The sequence below is a fragment of the Tachyglossus aculeatus genome, chromosome 21 (genome assembly GCF_015852505.1).
Source record: "Tachyglossus aculeatus isolate mTacAcu1 chromosome 21, mTacAcu1.pri, whole genome shotgun sequence".
Classification (NCBI taxonomy): domain Eukaryota; kingdom Metazoa; phylum Chordata; class Mammalia; order Monotremata; family Tachyglossidae; genus Tachyglossus; species Tachyglossus aculeatus.
The window spans coordinates 80,712,217-80,734,823 of NC_052086.1; the positions used below are offsets into that span (position 1 = coordinate 80,712,217).

The following is a 22,607-nucleotide window of genomic DNA, read 5'->3' on the forward strand; positions in this document are numbered from 1 at the left end:
AATGATCACCTCTAGAAAGATTCCAAGATTCAGGGACAGTTATCTCTCAGTTTGGGGGAAAACCAAATAGAAAAATCTGCTCCCCTTATCTAACCCTTTGAGGGGGTGCTCTTTGGGAAATGTAGGTCTACACTTCCTCCACAATATGACAGACTCCTCCTCAAAGCCTGGTTACTGCAGACAACTTGTGGCTTCCACAAACAAAAAAGAGGCAAGCACTGAGCAGGCAACCTAACTAGGACCTGCGGGCAAGTTGAAGTCAACATCAACCTTCAAGAGCAATGTGCTGAATGATGTGCCCAAGCCACTCACTTGGTTTTCATTCATTCATTCATTCAATCGTATTTATTGAGTGTTTACTGTGTGCAGAGCACTGTACTAAGCACTTGGGAAGTACAAGTTGGTGACATATAGAGACAGTCTCTACCCAGCAGTGGGCTTACAGTCTAGAAGACTGTGAAGATTTCTAGAAGAAGTCTAGAAGACTGCCAAACATTGGATGGGCTTGAATGGCAGGAGAAAGACAGGAATGGTCCAAGAGACGTAAGATATGGGTGGATTTGAGAGCATGGAACAAATTGCTAAAAACAAATAGAACAAAAAAGGGATAAATATTTATTATGCAAACATAGCTATAAGAACGGGGCAATTTTAACCTTCAACTCAACACATTTCAAAGCCACCAAATACTTCATACCATTCAATTTCTTTCCAACTCATTCTGAAGCAGCAGAAAAGCAGCAAAATGCTCAGCACTCTTTAAATGTCTGCCTGATTAAAACACTATCCAAACCACAGATAGATCAGATGCAACAGGGCCACGAACTATAATCCCCATTTCACTTAAATAATAATAATAATGAAAAAGCATTACATAAGTACCTCAGAATAACCAGAAGAAAATAGAATTTCCTACCTCAACTTTGCTGGCAGCCTGTGTTGTCAGAACCTGCAAGTTACAGGAAGAACACATTAGTATTGATTCAACAAGCCAGTAATTGGATTAATTGCATTTTAAAGAAACTGACATCAATAGTTTGTTATGACTTGAGGGGACGTGTGTGTTTGTATGTGTGTGGATGTGTGTGTGTGTGTATTTTACAAATAATTTTTCTATCCCACAAAGACACAGAAATGATTTCTTCATCCTGTTTCAGATATGGAATACAATAATGCCATTATGAAGCTGACAGTTACATATACACATATCTTTAAGGGTGATGGGTTTTGTTTTAACATTTACCAATCACCTAAAGTTCTAGTGAGTCAGATGTGATAATGTTAAAGTATTCTGAATGGAATTGCTAAATTCATTAGCTCATTGTTATTTCTTGCTTTACATTTCCCAGGATTGTCTTATCCCGGAATCGAGGACAGTTGTTTTGGGCACCCCAGCACAAAGGAAACTCCCTGGAAAATCTACTCAGATTCAGAGAAGTCACCCAGTATCTCCAAAACAAATCACTGGATGTTCCTCACTTTGAATTGACGTGCCCTCAAGGTGACAATGTCAATCTGTATTCTGGGACATTTTGTAAAACTCAGCTTTCATTCTTTATTCTTCACAAGCTTCTCCATTCACAGGGCTTCATACCTGTCTCTCTTACCAAGGGCCTCTTTCTCACACCTGCCTGCTTCTGGGAATGCCCTGCCCCTTCACATACAACAGATCACAGATTTCCCTTCTTTGAACCCCTTTGAAATTATATCTCTTCTTATAATAATAATAATAATAATAATAGTATTGTTAAGTGTTATAATGTGCAAACCACTGTATTAAGCACTGGGGTAGACACAAGTTAATCATGTTAGTTCCTGTCCCACAAGGGGCTCACAGTCTAAGGTACTGAATCCCCATTTTACTGATGAGGAAACTGAGGCACAGAGAAGCTAAGTGGCTTGTCTAAGGTCACTCAGCAGACAAGTGGCAGATCAGGATTAGAACCCAGGTCCTCTGACTCCTAGGGCCACGCTCTTACACTCCAACTCAGCTACATAATCGCTTTTCCTTCTACCTATCTGTAAATTATTTTGGAGTCTTCCTCCCTAACCAAATGACAAGGGTCTTGAGAGCATGAAGCAGATCTTCTAATTCTAGTGTACTCTCTTAAGGTTTTACTACAGTACTCTGCATATTGCATTCCCCTGGAGTATAGTACTCTGCAGACAGCAGGAGCTCGATAAATAGAATTTATTGATCGATCGATTGATTGACTAATCTCCCTGAGATGAGTCTGTAATCTCATGTCTTCCAACTCTATTACACTCTCCTAACTGCACAGATTGGATGCTCAAAAAATGCAACTGATAGATTGGTTGACTGATAAAACATATACTTTCAACTGCATTGCTTGCCAAAAGGCTAATCATTGTGAGCAGGGAACATGTCTACCAACTCTGCTATATTGTATTCTCCCAAGCGCGTAGTACAGTACTCTGCACACAGAAAGTGCTCAATAAATATGATTGGCTGATTGATTGATTAACACTAGTCTCAAGCAGCTAGATGTGGGGGAGAGCCCAGTCCTTGATAAGCTAAGCTCAGCGTCAGATATGAATAAATGAGTAGAGCAAACCTGAGAAACTGGCAACTACTCTGCTCCTCTCTGCTCTTCCCTGCTTAGAGAAAGTTGGAGCAAGAGTTGAATAGCACCTGAGTAGCAGCTGCTGGCTGGCATAGAGAAGCAAATCCATTCTCAGAACATGCCCTATTTCCATGAAACCCAGATGGGTTCTGATTCTGCCAAGGCCTCACTCACCCTTCTACTTCCCTGATTCCCCCGGTGAGCATCGGGTAAGAAGGGGAAAAGGAGGGGCTGGTTTATTCTGGAGAAGCAGTTCAGGGGCCTCGGAGCCTGGGTTCTAATCCCAACTCTGCCATGAGTCTGCTGTGTGGCCTTGGACAAGTCGCTTTACTTCTCTTTCCCTCAGGTACCTCATCTGTAAAATGGGAATTAAGACTGTGAGCTCAATGTGGAACAGGGACTGTGTCCAATCCAATTAACTTGTATCTACCCCAGTGCTTTGTTCAGTTTATGGCACATGCTAAACACTTAACAAATAACACAATTTTATTATTATTATTATTATTATTTGCCCTGGGACCTATTCTTTCGTCCCAATTCTGATGGCTGCCATTTCTACAGGTCTAATACCGACATGCTGCTTGATTTGGAATATTTCCATAACTGTGAGGAACTGCACTGAAAATGAGGGCTCTGGATCTAGCACGTATCATTAGCACTGTTACTTATGGAACTTTTTATTATTATTATTTCTGCAATAAATTATGGGGAGGAAGAACTCTTCTAGTTAGCTTGCCAAATGGAAATTATCATGGACAAATTAGAGCCAGCTTTTTGCCTTTGTCCCAGCCTCAGTGTGGTTAAGCAGGCTAAAGAGTGATTCCTGGAACAGACAGATTGCAGCTGTCCTAGTAAATGGAGTAATTTGAATATTCGATTTAGGCCCCACGAATGATTTCACTTTCTTCAGACTAGTGGTGAAATGCACGATGATCTAGCACCTCACTGAGGGTCAGGCTTACAGGGACCCAAAGTTAACAGCTGATGCTGAAAGTATTTTTGGTGGACAGAGCATGGATTTTATTGGACGGAGCACGGGATTGAGAGAGAGGAGACCTCAGTTCTACTCCCAAGTCTGCCACTGGCCTACTTGGTAATATTTGACAAGCCACTTTGCTTCAGTTTTCTCATCGGTGAAAAGGTGATAATATCTGCCTCCCTCTATCTCACAGGTATGTTGTGAGGTTCATAGAAGATCATTTTTGTGGAAATGCATAGGGAAAATAAAAGTACTTAATCAATCAATCAAGGGTATTTACTGAGCACTTACTGTATGCAGAGCACCGTACTAAATGCTTGGGAGAGTACAACACAGCAGAGTTGTCAAGGTAGTTTCATTTTTAGAGATGAAGTGCTGTGATTCAGTGGTCAAGAATAAGAAAAAAGTAGGGCTTGGAACCTCTGAGATTCAATCAGCTACTTAATCTCCAGTCACTGGAGACACAAACATCCTAGAATTAAACTTCAGTAGTAGTTTGCGTCCAATGTAGGCTGAGAAGTCAAGCAACTTTCTTAAGGCCACTTCTTTGCTATGTGACCTTGGGCAAGTCATTTGACTTCTCTGTGCCTCAGTTACCCCGTCTATAAAATGGGGATTAAGACTGTGAGCCCCTGTGTGACAGGGACTGTCCAACCTGATTATCTTCTATCTACCCCTGCACTTAGAAAAGTGCTTGACAGATAGAAAGCACTTAACAAATACCACCATTATTTTTATTATTAAGTCCAGGTTATCACTTTGGGTTTCTTAGCCAGTTTTTAGGCTGCCCTCAAATTGGGAGGTATCTACAGGGAGCACAAAACTTAAAGTCTGATAGGAGCCTACTGTCTGAGACCTTGGTGAGTTTTCTTGCTTGTAGTATTGGGATAAAGTACCTCATTTCCTTCCCCAGTTGACTGTGAGTCCTTTGTGGGACAAGAACTATGTTCAATCTGATTGTACTTTTCCCAGCCCTTGGCACATAGAGAAGCACTGCCGATTTATACTTCCCAAGTGCTTAGTACAGTGCTCTGCACAAAGTAAGCGCTCAATAAATACAATTGAATAAAATACCACAGTTACTATAAACCAGGCTGCTTACTAGTATTGCAGCCTTTTCTTAGGTCCCCAGATCCCAAGGAAACTGCCATTTAAGATTCATAACATTTTCAGCCCTGTTTTATGGAATAGATCTGATCAGTATCCTAATAAATATCGTCACTTCCTCAGAGTTCTCAAAATTCTAGCTTATGCTATTGACCAGTGTTGGGACTTGGGGTCTTCAGAACTATTATTTTATAGTGGGATGGTTTATTTACTGCAGATAACCCGCTGTTGGGTAGGGACCGTCTCTATATGTTGCCAGCTTTTACTTCCCAAGCGCTTAGTACGGTGCTCTGCACATAGTAAATGCTCAATAAATACGATTGAATGAATGAATGTTTTTGAAGAACCCAGGGTTAGAACAATGCTTTGCACATAGTAAGTGCTTAATGAAATGCCATCATCAAGGAATATCCTAATCAAGGTAATAACTGTCTGAAAAATGGGTCTTTCTTACTGCACTTCGTAGGTTGTTTAATGTGTAGTGAATGTGGTTTTGTGCTCATCACAAACGAAAACAAAAAAGAAGAGGATGGAGAAAAAACAGTCACTGAAGAGCATATGTTCATGAACTGTCTTCACATGGTAGCCAGACATGAGAATACATTCAGGGTCATGGATGAGTATCAGGCATACTCATTCATTCAATCGTATTTATTGAGCGCTTACTGTGTGCAGAGCACTGTACTAAGCACTTGGGAAGTACAAGTTGGCAACATATAGAGACAGTCCCTACCCAACAGCGGGCTTACAGTCTAGAATGGGGAGATAGACAAAACAAAACATGTGGGCATATACTGTTATGTGCTAGAGTTGGATATTTTTTGTCTCCCTGATGACCCATGACAGATGGCTCCATTGTTCTAAGGAGCCTGGGAAAATGCTCTGTGTAGCCTCAGCAATATGTTGGCTTCCAATACAGCACTCCTGAGTTTTTTCCTAACTACATTTTGGGACACTTTTCTGAAGTCATTGAATTGACTGCTTTGAAAGAAAGAGCCCGAGAAGCAGTGAGGCTAGTGGAAAGAGCTCGGGCCGGATAGTCAAAAGACCAGGGTTCTAGTCCCAGCTCCACCACTTGTCTGCTGTGTGTCCTTGGGTGCGTCACTTCATTTCTCTGTGCCTCGGTTACCTCATCTGTAAAATGGGAATTAAGACTGTGAGCCCTATGTGGGCAGGGACTGTGTCTAACGCGATTAGGTTGTATCTACCCCAGTGTTTAATACGGTCCCCGGCGCATATAGTCCTTAACAAATACCATAGAAACTGGAAAAAAATACTATTAGCACTATTACTATTGCTACTATTTTAAAATGGCACCATTTTGTAGACTGATCACTCTACTGGGAAAGTTGGACAGGATTCTCCAGGTCTCAGGCCATGTGAAGAGGCAGAGATAGTAGATATATGGTCTGCCCCCATGCTCCCGGTAATAAAAATATCTCTGAGCACAGAAATCCACTTTCAACCTGTACTTAAGAGAGCCACAGCCATTTCTTCTCCCATTGTTTACCTGTCTCCCGGGGTTCCGTGCAGGCTTGTCAAAGACAAGCTGGAAATTTTGTGAAATACATTCCAGCAGGGGAAACATTTGTTCCACATAGAGAGGCAGTGCTCCCTAGTGAATAGAGTCAGAGGCTTGGAAGTCAGAGGATCGTGGCTTCTAATTCTGGCTCCGCTGCTTGTCTGCTCTGTGACCTTGAAAAAGTCATGTAACTTCTCTGTGCCTGAGGTACTTCATGCATAAAATGGGGATTGAGACTGTGAGCTCCATGTGGGACATGGGCTATGTCCAGCCTGGTTATCCTGTTTCCATTTCAGAGCTTACACAGTGCTTGGAGCATAAAAGAGCTTAAGAAATACCATAAAAAAACAGTTACACGGGAGTAGTAGTGATAATATCTATTAAAGTGCTTTCTGGGCACAGAGTACTGTACTAAGCACTGGGAATGGGAGCTTGGGTGGAAATTCAACACGGACCCTGTCCCTCAAGGGACTCAGAAACTAGAGAAGCAGGCTGGCTCAGTGGAAAGAGGACGGGTTTTGGAGTCAGAGGTCACGGGTTCAAATCCCTGCTCCGCCAATTGTCAGCTGTGTGACTTTGGGCAAGTCACTTAACTTCTCTGGGCCTCAGTTACCTCATCTGTAAAATGGGGAATAAAACTGTGAGCCCCTCGAGGGACAACCTGATCACCTTGTTACCTCCCCAGTGCTTAGAACAGTGCTTTGCACATAATAAGTGCTTGATAAATGCCATTATTATTACACACAGCGTGGCTCAGTGGAAAGAGCCCGGGTTTTGGAGTCAGAGGTCATGGGTTTGAATCCCTGCTCTGCCAATTGTCAGCTGTGTTACTTTGGGCAAGTCACTTCACTTCTCTGTGCCTCAGTTACCTCATTTGTAAAATGAGTATTAAGACTGTGAGCCCCCCGTGGGACAACCTGATCACCTTGTAACCTCCCCAGCACTTAGAAGAGTGCTTTGCACATAGTAAGCACTTAATAAATGCCATCATTAAATATTACATTAAATTAAGAGGCACCGCTGACAGGCCTTTCCTTGGCACGTTTCACCTATGTCCCTCTCCTCCTTCAAAGTCCACCAAAAAAAGCATTCTTCAAGTAGATAATCCCTGACTAATGTCCCCACCAGCCCAAACCCATCTTCCCCAGGGCATCGAGAACAGCCTCATATACTGATCTACTTATTTCTTTATTACTGAGTCATTTGTACCTATTTTCACATCCTTTGAACCAGTATCTGTTCATCAACCTATATTTGTGGACCTTCCCCAGTATATTGTAAATTATTTGTGGCCTGATATCGTGTATTATGCTCCTGAATGTTCTCCCAGGCTTTGAATTAATCAATCAATCAATCACATTTATGGAGCAATTACCATGTGCAGAGCACTGTATTAAGGTCTTGGGAGAGTACAATATAACAGAGGTGATAGACACGTTTCCTGCCCACGTCAAGCTTACAGTCTAGAGGGGGAAACAGATGTGAATATAACTATATAAAATTGAACAGTGCCGAGGACACAAGGGGCATTCTAAGCCTCTTCCCGCACCATTCATCTTTCGTACTTTGATGAGAAATGATGAATTGTGTCCGATTGACCTTGCCAGATCAAGTTAAATCACTTACCCAAAGCTCTGGCAGTGAATACCGATAATACCCTGAAAGCTCGATTTCCATGTAGCCACCTTTCCGAACGTGATCTCAACCCACTTCTCGCTGATACGATAATATTTAAAAGCAGAAGAGAAATGCCATATTGCTCCCAAATGAAAGGCAGTTCTCTCTCTTTCTTTCCCTCTCTGCCTCTTCCACCTTGTGTGTGCGCCTATGTATGGCTTTGAAGAGGATGGTGTCTGTAAAATCAGACACCTTTCCTGTGGCAAGTGTGACTGAAAAGACTGATGTGTGACCGACACTCTCTTTAGCGCTGTTTACACTTACAGAGAGATCCTTGCTGTGTTAATCGGTCTGTCACATATACAATCCATCTCTATTTTCAAGCCAGCTTCTTGGCATCCTGTGTTTTACAAAGCCTTTGCTCCAGGAGAGTAACCCCTCTCCCAATTGCTGCTCTCCCGGTTGGTCTGTCTGCTGCAGTGACCTCCACACTGTGAATAATTCATTTATATTAAAGTCTGTCTCCCCCTCTAGACAGTAAGCTCATTGTGGGTAGGGAACATGTCTATGGGAAGCAGCATCGCCTAACGGTTAGAGTACAGGCCCGGGAGTCTGAAGGCCTGGGTTCTAATCCCTGCTCTGATACTTGTCTGCTATGAGCCTTGGGCAAGTCACTTCATTTCTCTAGGCCTCAGTTACCTCATCTGTGAAATGGGGATTAAGAGTGTGAGTCCCATGTGGGTAGAGGAATGTGTCCAACCTGATTAGCTTGTATCTACCCCAGTTCTTACTACAATGCTTGACACATCATCATTATTATTATTATCAATTCTGTTGTACTGTGTTCTCCCAAGTTCTTAGTACAGTGTCCTGCAAACAGTAAACACTCAATGATGATGATTATAATGAGACTGGACTTCACTGTGTCTTTAAAATCATCTTTATTCCTGACCAGCTCAGGCATGCCCAATTTCAGTTCACCATACTACAATTGGTATTACCCTCTTCAGCTCCCATAACCTGTCCAGAAGAGCTGTGTCACTTTAACGTGGTAAACTGCATTCCAGGAGGTTGTTGTTATTAATTCCCTGACTCTTGAAAATGGTCCTCTACACCTAGAGAAATTTCTGGTCTCTGGATCCTTTCCACCTGTCCCCTGTCCCAAGTGATCAAGTGCCTCCTTGCCTCCCTATCCATCCTCCCTTCCTTGATACCAAAGCCACAATCCTGAAAACCTTCTCTCTACTGAACTCAACTCCATTTACCCTCTAGCACTTGCAGACCCCCCTCTCAGCATCGCACCTGGAGAGTTTCCAGTAGTCTACCAGTCTCCGCTATGGGAGGGAGAGACAAGAAGAGGCAATTCCCACTCCATTCCTAGCTTGGGCAGTGACTATTGAGTGGAAGGCAATCTGCTACAAGACAAAACTCGCCTGTGCTGGGCAGCAGCGGCAGGGGAGAGAGTTGAAGGTGAGACAAGTTTACTGCATATGAGAAGGCAGTGGTAAACCACTTCCGTATTTTAACCAAGAAAACTCTATGGATACACTAACAGAATGATTGCAGATGGAAGTGGGCGTTCTGGGAGATACTTGCCCAGGGAGTCGCTATGGGTCGGACACAACTTGACAGCATTAAACAAGACTTGCAGACCACCAATCCTCAGCCCACCTTTGTACCTCCCGTAGGATGTGTCCCCGACTCCTGCCCTCTCACAACCAAGCACAGTTGGCAGAAGTACAGAATCCAGGCCAACTTTATCACACCAAGTTCAACTGTGCCTGCTATAATTCTGCAATCTCTTCTGCTCAGCAGTGTTACTATTTCTTCCTTAACGATTCCATGTCTACAGCTCTCATCAACTATCCTAGACATCTAACTCTTCCCGACATCTCCTGAAGTCAACATTGTCCGCATCTCCTCTTGTTCTGGTTTGTTTTGTTGTTGTTGTTTTTATGGCAAGTGGTTACTGTGTGTCAAGCACTGTTCTGAGTGCTGGAGTAGATTAAAAGTCAATCAGATTGGACACAGTTGCTGCCCCATACAGGAACAGGGTAGGAGGGAAAATAGGTATTGAGTCCCCATTTTGCACTTGAGGAAACTGAGACATGGAGAAGTGAAGTGACTTGCTCAGGGTCACATAGCAGGCAACTGATGAAGCCAGGATTAGAACCCAGGCCCTCTGGCTCCCAAGCCCAAGCTCTTTCCACTAGGCCACATCACTTTCAGTCCTTGATGCCTTGCCCATTGCTTTTGGTGAACTATAAACCATCAGGCATGGATTTCACAAGTTCATCATTTATCTACTTCTACTCTCACATCCACATTCTCCTCCTTTTTCTACTTTTTTTAAATGATATTTGCTAAGTATTTACTCTGTGCCAGGCACTGTACTAAATACTAGGGTAGATAGAAGCTAATATTCAGATTGAACCCAGTCCATGTCCCAGGTGAGGCTCACAGTCTTAATACACATTCTCCAGATGAGGTCATTGAGGCACAGAGAAGTTAAGTGACTTACCCAAGGTCACACAGCAGACAGGAGGTAGAGACAGGATTAGAACGCAGGTCCTATGATTCCCAGCCCCATGCTCTAGCCACTAGGCAATGCTAGTTCTCTCAAGATTTTGCAAGAAGAGCCTCCTGTCTCCCCTCAGAATCTAACCCCACTACCTATTCTCTGGGCCCCATCCCCTTTCACTTCTTAAAAACTCTTGTTCCTCCCCTCCTTCTGTTCCTTATTTCTATATTCAACTTGTCCCTGCCTTCCTTCTGCCTTTAGCAGGCTCAAATCTCCCCTGGATTTTTCCCTGGATCACACTGCAACCTCTAGTTTTTACCCAAATTCCCAGTTCTTGTTCCTAGATAAATGCCCAGAATGAGTTTACAAATGTTATCTTCACTTTTTCTCCACTAACTCTTTTCTTGTCCCTCAGCCAGCTAATTTGCAACCTTCACTCCACTAAGATCATACCATAGTCTCCTCTGAGACCTCCTTTTAGCCAGGTCTAATGGTTTTATTCTGTCTTTATCCTTCTTGACCTGGCCTCTGCCTTCAGCATTTAATCATTTCTTTTCATCTGTCCGATCTTGGCTTTGCTGATACTATTCTATCCTGGCTCTCTTCCTACTGTTCTTTCTACTCCTTCTCAGTCTCCTTGGCTGGTTCCCCTTTCTCTTCTTACTCTGAACAGCTCTGTGCTACTTTTCTTGCTCTACAAAACGATTACATAGCTATTATTACAATTATTAGAACATTTGTTAAGCAGTCTGTCAAGCACTATTCAAAGCCTTGGTTAGTTACAGGTTAATCAATTCAGATATGGTCCCTGTCAAAGTAGGAGAGAGAACAGGTATTATAATGATGGTATTTGTTACGCGCTTACTATGCGCCATGCATTGTTCTAAGCTCTGGGGTAGATACAGTGTAATCAGGTTGTCCCACATGGGGCTCACAGTCTTAATCCCCATTTTACTGATGAGGTAACTGAGGCACAGAGAAGTTAAGTGACTCTCTCAAATTCACACAGCTGACAAGTGGTGGAGTCGGGATTAGAACCCACAACCTCTGACGCCCAAGCCCGTGCTCTTTCTACTAAGCCACGTGTATTGAATTGCCATTTTTCAGATGAGAAAACTGAGGTGCAGTGAAGTGACTTCCCGAAGGTCACACAGCAAGCAGCTGTCAGAACTGGTATTAGAACTCAGGTCCTATGACCCTCAGGCCTGTGCTCTTTCCACTAGGCCATGCTCCTCTGCCACTTGTCTGCTGTGTGACCTTGGGTGAGTCATTCAATTTCCCTGTGCCTCACTTACCTCATCTGTAAAATGGGGTCCTTCATTCACCCAACTCTTCTTGCTTCTACCACCCGTCCTCTTGCCCCCGTTGGTAACTACCTCCTCCTCCAACTCCACCAGACCACAAAACTCCCCTGCCTCGTAGCTAGGAAAACATTCTCTGGTTACCAACCACTACTCCTGTTTTTTATACCCTGAGTCAATTTATAAAGCCAGTCTTAGCACTGATGATATTTGCCCTGATATTGAGCTTCAAACTCTGACATGTATTCAATTATTTATTCATTTGCCCATCTTTCTAAACTCTTGCTATTACTAGAATTTGTTTGTCCTCCTGCTCCTACAAATATGTGCATGTCTCTTCCGTTAGAATTTTATCTACCAATCATATTTATTGAGCACTTACTGTGTGGAAAGCACTGTACTAAGTGCTTTGGAGAGAAGCAGTGTGGCTCAGTGGAAAGAGCATGGGCTTGGAGTCAAAGGTCATGGGTTTGAATTCTGGCTCCACCACATGTCTGCTGTGTGACCTTGGGCAAGTCACTTAACTTCCCTGAGCCTCAGTTACCTCATCTGTAAAATGGGGATTAAGACTGTGAGCCACACGTGGGATAACCTGATCACCTTGTATCCCCCCAGCACTTAGAACAGTGTTTTGCACATAGTAAGCGCTTAACAAATGCCGTCATTATTATTATTATTATTACAAATAACAAAGCTGATAGATACATTACCTAGAGAAGAAGACAGACATTAATATAAATCAATAAATTGCAGATATGTACATAAGTGGATAAAGGCTGAAAATCCAAGTGCAAGGGAAATTGGCAGGAGAAAGTGGGAGCAATAATAATAATAATGATGGCATTTGTTAAGTGCTTACTATGTGCAAAGCACTGTTCTAAGTGCTGGGGGGATACAAGGTGATCAGGTTGTCCCACATGGGGCTCACTGTCTTCATCCCCATTTTACAGATGAGGGAACTGAGGCTCAGAGAAGTGAAGTGACTTGCCCAAGGTCACACAACAGGCATGTGGTGGAGCCGGGATTAGAACCCATGACCTCTGACTGCCAAGCCCAGGCTCTTTCCACTGAGCCACGCTGAGTAGAGGAGGACAGGTACTGTGATTCTGTTGAACTCTCCCCAGCATTCAGTACGGTGTTCTACAGTGAGTAGATGCTCAATAAATAGAAGTGATTGATTGAAGAATGAACCCTGGATCGTTAGCTCAAAAAGAGACGTTACAGACTTTACAGCCAGTGAAGCCCTGGCCATGGTCGTTTTGCTTATTACAGAAGATCCCCGGAGCTTACAATGTCCCCTGTTAAGCGGCAGTAATCGGAGCAGCTGGGAGAGGACATCAGGTCAGTAGAGTCATTAGCCCCTGCAATGGCATCACCATCCCTCCTCGCTGACAAGGATGCTTTCACACATCATCAGGTCGCTAAAGGAGAGGTCAACCATTAAGCTGAACTTGGCCCGGAATCTCCATTAATGATGAACTGTGGCTCGCAGATCCAAGGAAGTCCATGTCCCTGGAAACTTTCAATGGCTTAATGAATTTCAACTGCCTGCCCCTAGACTCACCTCTTCTGCCTCCCTGGTTCTTGTAGAGATCAGGTTGCTAGTCCGTGCTACTCCCAAGATGACCCTGAATCTCTGTATGTGGGGGGGATCACTCCTAATTGCTTCAAAAACAAACTTTTTTTCCCCCTTTTTATTAGGACTTGTGCCTCTGGTCTGGAAATCCTGTCCTTCAAACAGCATCGTGGCCAACAGATACATAAATATATTCGGCAGACACCATGCAGCAAGAGTATTTGTAAAGTAGATAGGCTGAGAGGCAGTCCTTTCGAGGAGCGGTGGTGCTTTGGGCCCTGCTGACATGCGTACTTATTCTTTGATAATATTTGGGATAACACCCTTCCTCTGTAATTGTAGGGCTAGCTAACTGTTCTCTTCCAGCAAAGTAAAATAACCCTGTGATTGCTAAATTGTAATGAATCCTGGGTGTGACCATATTCAAGGAGTTCGGCTTTTTCACTATAGAGTGTCTACGAAGAGACAGGAGAAGGCACCAAGGCCAAAGTGCCCTTGCATGGATCTCAGCGCTTTCTTGATTTATGTGTTGGAATTCACTTTGTGCCTTCCTACGGGGTTCTAGTATGGAGAGGACAGTGACGTCCCTTCCTGCTGAAGCGGGAGTTTGGGGTCACTGCTTTGTCTGAGGACCGGTTGAAGGGCACTGCGGAAGCATCCTGCGGGAAAGCTTATGTTTGTCAGGGGCTGGCTGGGTTTCCCGCTCCCAAGGGAAGGAGCGTGGGAAAGGCGGGTGGGAGAAGCCGCTGCATGAATTCTCACAGATGCCATTCCTTCCTGCAGTTTGCTCCCCTTCCTTTTCTCCTCCCCGCAAACCTCTTTTCCAGATTATGCAGATCAAGAAGCAGCATGGTATAGTGGAAAAGCAGCATGGTTTAGTGGATAGAGCACAGGACTAGGAAGCAGAAGATCAAGGGTTCTAATCCCGGTTCTGCCACTTTTCTGCTGTATGACCTTGGACAAGTCATTTCACTTCTCTGGGCCTCAGTGACCCCATCCGCAAAATGGGGATTGAGACTCTGTTAGGCCTATGTGGGACAGGGACTGTGTCCAACCTGATTTGCTTCTATCCACCTCAGCACTTAGTACAGTGCCTGGCACATAGTAAGCTGTTAACAAATAACAATAATAATAATGATGGCATTTATTAAGTGCTTACTACGTGCAAAGCACAGTTCTAAGCACTGAGGAGGTTACAAGGTGATCAGGTTGTCCCACGGGGGTCTCACAGTCTTAATGTGAGTTTAATGTAAGGAAACTGAGGCCCAGAGAAGTTAAGTGACTTGCGCAAAGTCACACAGCTGGCAGTTGGCGGAGTCGGGATATAATAATACCACCGTTATTTATGTCTATAGGGCAACACGCCCATTTTAATAGTCGAACTAGTGAACTCCACATATAGAAAGTTCCGGAAGACCCAAGTTAATTCAGCAGTGAGATAGTTACCCTCATCCAAGGCAGATGAAGTGGATGAGAGAGTATATGTGCTGTTGCTATATGAAGCCCCTCACACATTTTCTGTTTTCTGGCCAGAAATTGGAGCCTGAACCTTGCTTCACTATCTTGCCCCGTGTGCATTTGGCCACTGGAGGCCCAAGACAGAGGACGTGAATAATCCGCAGCACAGGGAACTGACAATATTGGAAGGGAGAAAAGAAGAGTTAGCTCTTCTTTAAACTAAAGCCCTTTGAAAGTAAAGCGTTTTAGGATTATGGTTGCAGGACTGAGGAGGCTGAGACAGCGAATGATCCCCTGGATAATGAAAATCCATTTACTATTGGTCTTGGTATGTGGTGGTTTGAGTGTTTTTCTTCTTTCCTCTCCAATATTTTCCCCTTTTTTCACCTCTCCTTTTAAGCCCTCCAGATAATGGGGCTTTCATTATCAGAAGCAACATGGTGTACTGGAAAGATCGCAGGTCTGTAAATCAGGTGAACTAGAATCTGATCCCTGCTCCACTACTTGTCTGCTGTGTGACCTTGGGCAAGTAACTTAACATCTCTGGGTCTCAGTTTCCTTATCTGTAAAATGGGGAATAAAGCTATGAGTCCCATCTGGGACATGGATTGTGTCCAACCTGATTATCTTGTATGAACTCCAGAACTCAGTACAAATACCATACGACTTCTCTGGGCTTCAGTTACCTCAACTGTAAAATGGGGATTAAGTCTTTAAGCCGTATGTGGGACAGGGACTGCGTCCATCCAGATTAATTTGCACCTATCACAGTGCTTAATACAGTACCTGGCACATAGTAAGTGCTTAACAAACACCATAAAAAACGGTTCTCTCTCAGCATACCATACAGTAACAAATATCAGAAAAAACTCTGAAATCCATGCCTGAAAAACATCCCCATTTTACAGATGAGGAAACTGCATACCTTACAATAACAAATACCAGAAAAAACTCTGAAATCCATGCCCCAAAACATCCCCATTTTACAGATGAGGAAACTGAGACCGAGAGAAGTTAAATGACTTGCCCAAGGTCACACAGCCTACATGCTTGTAGAGCTGCGATTAGAACCCAGGTCCTCTGATTCCCAGGACCATGCTCTATCCACTAGGCCAAGATGCCTCATGATCACGTCGATACTAATTAAGCATTACAGAATAAGCTGAAGTCTAGTACCTGTGGTTACTAAACTTCCCCACACTCTTCCTAGGGCTCCGGAAACTTCTGGAGGAGGATTTCTGCAACCTATCATTCAGGAGATGACACTTTCCTGGTGCCTGCTGCCTGGTTTGTTCAGACTAACTTGTACTTCTGCAACATTTAGTCAGTTATTTTTCGGGATAATGGTTCTAAGTAGGCAAGTGCTGTGTCCTCTGCTTTGATTGCAATTCCTTTATTTGAAACTGATTTTAATGTCTGTGTCCTCCACTCGATTTAAGACTGCAGGAGGGCAGGGAGTATGTCTACTAACTCTACTGTGCTGTACTCTCCCAAGCACACAGCATGGTGAGCCATAAATACAACCGATAGATTGATTGATTGACTGATTGATCAACATAGTATTTGCTCTTCGATTGTGAGGCCCCTGTGGAACAGTGCCCATGTCTAATTCCCACCTATGTATTTTCCCTCAGTGTTTAGCACAGTGTTCCACACACAGTAAGCACTTAGAAATACTATCACTACTACTACTGCCATTTCCTCAATAAACACTGATGATTATGCTGAGGAAGGGAATATGGTCTATCCAGTCCCTTGCTTTAGAGCATTGACATATTCCACTCAAGCTGTTCCTCAAAAACATCACCCTACAAGGCTTCCATTGCTTCCCTGTTTTCTTCCAAATCACCATCATCATTATCGAGACATCTAATAAAATGAAGCTGTCACCTCCCATAGAATCTCTCTGATTCCAAGCTGTGTTGTCCCCCCAGGATGAGAAAATTCTATTTCACCTGATGAGTTTGGGCATTTACGTAACTTCAGAAGTTCAGGACAGTTCATAATGATCCTCATGGACTTGGGGAAAATTGGGGAGAGATATCTTAACCCTAGCATTTGGATGAGATCTCCAGGCAGATATTTGTCAATTTGATTCTTAAAATTCCCAGAAGTGAAATAACTGATCTCTGTCCTAAGACTGTGAGTCTCACCTGATAATCTTGTATCTACCCAGTGCTTAGTACAGTGATTGGCACATAGTAAGCCCTTAACATAATACCTCAATTAAGTGAAGATTCCTTTGAGGATCTGCCCCAGTAGTTAATTACCGTGACACTCCAAATGTTCTGTATCTCGGTGAGTTCCTTTTTTCAACCCTCTTCTTTGATTGATCTTCTCTGGCCCCTCTTCAACTTTTCCATATGTTTCTTAAAACATAGAGCCCAGATGAAAACACGGTAAAGCCCTGATCAATATCAAATATAGCAGAAGGATCGTCTCTGGCTTTTTCATTTCCTAATCTTCCTATTTACAGTCCCCAATATTATATTAGCTTTTTCTCCACAAAACACTGCTATTCAGCTTTTGGTCCACCATAGCCCTCAGATCATTTCCCCTGTCATATTTGGGAGGAAATTGCTCTTCAGCAGTGTCTATAGCGGGGGAAGAGCCCATGTAGGAAGGAAAACCAAGGAAAGGGATGTTGACTAGACTGTCTCCCTCTTCCAATATGTCTCTCCTTCCCCCTGCCTTCAACATTCCCCTGCCCTGTCTTTTTGCTCATTTTCTCAGTGCTTTTTTTAGACTCCTTTTATCCAGCTGTTAGTGTCATGCTGAATTGCGGGGAGAGGAGTTGCTTCCTTCTCCACACCTTGGAACTGTTCATTCATTTAAGAATAATAATTTTGATATTTGTTAAGCACTTAATACATGCAAAGAACTGTTCTAAGTGCTGGGGAGGATACAAGGTGATCAGGTTGTCCCACGGGGGGCTCACAGTCTTAATCCCCATTTTACAAATGAGGTAACTGAGGCACAGAGAAGTTAAGTGACTTGCCCAAAGTCACACAGCTAACAAGCGGCGGAGCCAAGATCAAGCGGTGGAGCCAGGATTTGAACCCATGACCTCTGACTCCCAACCCTGTGCTCTTTCCACTTAGCCATGCTGCTTCTCATTTGCCTCCCCTCACCTGATTGCAAGCCCCCACAGATGACACAAGTCCTATCTCTGTGCCAGCATCCATGAGGCTAGGCGGGCTGCAGAGTGCAGACCCCTGATCCTATGGAGTTCCCTTTCACCTTCTGACAAGCTACTCCTTTGTTGCCAAGACTCTGGTTCATCTGCAGATCCTTTTCACAGCTGAAAAGATCCCAGCCCTGTTGCTGATGTAGGAACATAGCTGGTGCTCACACTACAAAGACCCCAACCCGAGCCCAGCCCCATCCATGTTGCAAGAACCCCAGGCTGCATCCAGTCCCCCCACACAGCCCCAGTGAGGATTCCAGCCTATTTTCAGCCCCTGCAACAACCATGAGAACTCCAGACCCGGGGGACAAGAGGCGGAGCCACCATCTTGACTTTGATTCTTTTCCAAATCCAAGGTGGGGGGCGGGCAGACTAGCTCTGCTACCCTTCCCTCCTCAAATCTGTAGGGGTAGAGTTAAGTGGCCTTGCCCAAGAGCCATGCCCATGGTGAGGGGCATGGTCCTTCTGGCCCCCACAGTGTTGAAATCTATGGCTATCAACTTATAATAATAATAATGGCATTTGTTAAGCACTTACTATGTGCAAAGCACTGTTCTAAGCTCTGGGGGAGTACAAGGTGATCAGGTTGTCCCACATGGGGCTCACAGTCTTAATCTCCATTTTACAGATGCGGTAACTGAGGCTCAGAGAAGTTAAGTGACTTACCCAAGGTCACACAGCTGACATGTGGCAGGGCCGGGATTCAAACCCATGACCTCTGACTCCCAAGCCCGGGCTCTTTCCACTGAGCCATGCTGCTTCTCTGCTCAGAAAGAGCTCAACAAGTGCCGTTGAGCACTTAATTGACCCATAATGAGATTGAGCCATAATATTTTAGAGAGGGCCTACTGTGTGCAGAGTGTTGTACTAAGCACTTGGGGGAATATGATAGGGTTGGTAGATTCACTCCCTGCCCTCAAGAAACTTACAATGTAGCAGTGGAGATGGACAACTGAAACATTCAGGTTGAAGGAAGGAACCAGTTGATATGTACAGAAGGGCTGTAGAGCAAGACAGACTTCTGTCAGAAACCCTACCCATCTTCTATCAACAAATCAGTCATATTCACCCCGGCTCTGCCAGTTGTCTGCTGTGTGACCTTGGGCAAGTCACTATACTTCTCTCTGCCTCAACTACCTCAGTTACCTCATCCTTAAAATGGGGACCGAGACTGTGAGCCCCATATAGGACAGGGACTGTGTCCAACTCAATTTACTTGGATCTACCTCAGCGCTTAGAATAGTACCTGGCACATAGTAAGTGCTAAAGAAATACCGTGAGTCGGCCCATGAAAAACCCACCCTGTGTAAAACAAAATTGCATTTGATGGGGCAACTGCTTATAGGACACCAGAGATTTCTTTTTGCCAGTAGGAATGGGCTACGTTTTTACTTTGGAATCAAATCCTGAGCTGCCTCAGAACTGCCAGAATTGATGATTAGCTTAGTACCAGATCACTGTTAATGTACGTTTTAAAATAAGCACCCACCCAAGGATGATATTCATTCCTAAATTTACTAAGTATCAGGCGTGACTTAACGTCTAGAAGTGGCACAAGGCTTCTCTTAATAGTTTTTGCTGTCAGCAGTGAAATATTCACCCCCATTTCATATGAAGTCAGGCAGATTGCATCCTAAGAATAGTTTTACTTATGATACTGAACACTGTCTTAAGTTTACTGCACATATGATTTGGAGATTGAGGCGGAGAGAAAAAGGAGGAAATAGGGGATGGAGTTGGGAGGAAAAGAGGGGATGTGGGTTTGAAAAATGCATGACTTTGGTTCACCCTTGATGGTAGTGTAGTGAGAGTCATTGAAGTAGTTATGACCTGGTGATGATCAGCGACCGTGATGTGACAAGGCCATCAGTCACTCTGACATATGGTGGAATACCCTGAGGGGATGCAAACAACATCTGAAACTTAATTACTTGGCAGATATGAAAGTTAGTTGAGAAGCAGCGTGGCTTAGTGGAAAGAGCCCAGACTTGGGAGTCAGAGGTCGTGAGTTCTAATCCTGGCTCTGCCACTTGTCAGCTGTGCGATTTTGGACAAGTCACTTAACTTCTCTGTGCCTCAGTCAGCTCATCTGTAAAATGGGGATTAAGAGTGTGAGCCCCGTGTGGGACAACCTTGTATCCATCCCAGAACTTAGAACAGTGCTCAGCACATAGTAAGCACTTAACAAATACCATAAAAAAAAGGTGAAGCTGGAACCTTTTGTGGATATTCCTGTTGACTGCACCTCAGGATCCCTTTCAAGGAGGTGCCACTGATAGCTTATTCTTCCCCAGATCAGACTGCAGACTAAAGTCTGCATCTTGAGCAGTGTTTCCCCTGCCATTTCTGCCTCATCTCTACTTCATCTCTCTCTCACCCTCCCACCAGTCCCTTCCCAAAATGTGCCTCAAAGCCCACATTCCCTTCTAGACTGTAAGCTTCTTGTGGGCAGGGAACGTGTCTATCAACTCTTTTGCATTGTATTCTCCTAAGAATTTATACTGTGCTCTGTACACACAAAGCAATCAATAAATTCAAGTGCTAGATTGATTGATTTCCCAGGGTAATAATCCAATTTAGTGGGCTAGGCCAGTGATGTCTCCCCAGACCATGCCTGACAACAAAATTCCCCAACCTCACTGAAAAGTTTCCTTCCTAACCAAGAGCAAGCATCTCCATAATGTCATAATATTTCCAGCTACAGGTCAGGGCCCATTGAGCTTCATAATACAGTTAGTAAGTGCTTTGTATCTGTTGGGGAATGGGAGGTATCCTCATAGCTTGCCAATCTATCTTTTTGGCTGCACTTGCTGCTCAAACAATATTAGCACCAAGGGAAATCACTTGCATGTTTTGTCAGCTGCAGTGTGCAGTTGGAATTTATCAGATGAACTGGTCAGGTTTTATTTCTGACTAAAATTAAAATTTGATGGTGCTTTTCAAATTACAAGGAAGAAGAAACAAAAGAAAGGGGATGAAGCACGGGTGCCTTCATGTTAGTTTGGTTTTCTTTCCCCCCGCCCCCACTAGATTGTAAACTCCCTCAAGAGAAGCAACTCACTCTTCTACTGCCTCTAGTTTATCCATCAGTCAATCAATGATACTGTGTGCACAGCACTTTATGAAGCGTTTCGGGGAGTATGGTACAACAGAGTTTGCAGATGTGTTCCCTGCTCACAGCAAGCTTACAGTCTAGAGGGGGAAACAGGCATCAAAAAATAAAAGCAAATTATGGTTACATATGTAAATGCTGGGTGGGGGGGTGAGGGTGGAAAGAATATCAAATGCTTAAAGGGTACGGATCCAAATGCACAGAAAATGAAGAAGGGAGAGGGAGTTGAGAAAAAGAGGGATTAATCAAGGAAGGCTTCTTGGAGGAGATGTGATTTTAATAAGGCTTTGAAGATGGGGAGACTGGTGATCTAGCATATCTGGATAGGGAGAGAATTCCAGGTCAGAAGGTAGAATAGTGAGCAATCAGGAGCTAGAGGAGTGAAATGTGCAGGCCGGACTGTAATAGGAGAATGGGGAGGTAAGATGGCAGGAGGGAGGGGAGGCCGGGGGTGTCAGCAGATTGAGCATCTAAAAACCAATGGTGAGGACTTTCTACTTGATGTGGAGGTTGATCGGCAACTCTTGAAGGTTCTTAAGGAGTGGGGAGACTTGGACTGAACACAGTCCTAGAAAACTGATCTGGCAGTAGAATGAAGTATGGACTAGGGTGGGGAGAAACAGGAGGCAGGGAGGCTGAGGCTGTAATCAAGGTGGGACATGATACATGCCTGGATCAGCATACTAGCAGTTTGAATGAAGTGAAAGGGGCTTTCTCAATCACTTAGTACAGTGTTCTGCACCCAGTAAATGCTCATTAAATATCATTGAGTGATTAATTGATTGAGATCTGGTTGAGTAACCAAGACTGAATTAGCCAAGCTTCTATCGGTTTATGCTCACAGGCAGCCCCATCTTACTGTCCAATAGCTATCTCCAAAATTCAGTGTCATAAATGTTCCTACCACTGGAGCCAGGGAGGGGAAAGAAGAGAGGGGGTCCTGGAGGCAGGAAGCCAGTCATTGATTAGGAGGTAGTGATAAGGTAGCTAATAGAGACAGGACACTGGAAGAGTCTGATCTAGAGAGTTGCTTATTAAAGGAGCCCTCTTAGACCCCCTGGATTAAAATGAAATATAGGCAGGAAAAGTGTTTACTTATTTTGGTTTGCCTAGTTTCCTCTCCCAAGGCAATTTTTTCTTTAACAAGTAAAGCTATTCACTCAGACATCCTCCTCCCAATGGAGGAATGCAATCTGCACTCTGTGTCAATCATTTACCCGGATAATCAGGGAAAGGGCAGAGAAGGGATTCAGAAGGAAGGGGACAGGAAGAGATGAAGCATGCGTGCTTTGAAAGAGAAAGAGTGGCATGTGGTTTCAGGGAGGTCTAAGAGGGACTGGATTTTTCAACAATCAATCAATGGTAAGCACTCGCTTACTCTGTGCGGAGCAGTAATCCAAGCACTTGGGAGAATACTGTAGAATTGGTAGAAATGATCCCTGTGCCCAAGGAACTTACAGACTTAGAGAGGGAGATGGACACTAAAATGAATTACAGGTAAGGGGAAGCAACTGAGTTTAAAAATATACATATAAGTGGTGTTGCGGTGGGGAACTTGGTAGTCACAGTCTAAGAAGGTTATCACAATTTACAAGTATTAATATTAATAATAATAATTACTGTACTTGTACTTACTGTACTG

General features: G+C 43.9%; 1 protein-coding gene across 11 annotated transcripts in view; it reads right to left on the reverse strand.

Moving 5' to 3' along the window:
• The window catches only part of RBFOX1 (RNA binding fox-1 homolog 1), a 2,849,206-nt gene that overhangs the window by 2,046,186 nt on the left and 780,413 nt on the right, over positions 1–22,607 (reverse strand). For all 11 annotated transcript variants that reach the window (XM_038762608.1, XM_038762609.1, XM_038762601.1 and 8 more), the window contains exon 3: positions 917–949. In XM_038762608.1, coding sequence (XP_038618536.1) covers positions 917–949 — 33 coding nt within the window. The remainder of the gene's footprint in view (positions 1–916; positions 950–22,607) is intronic.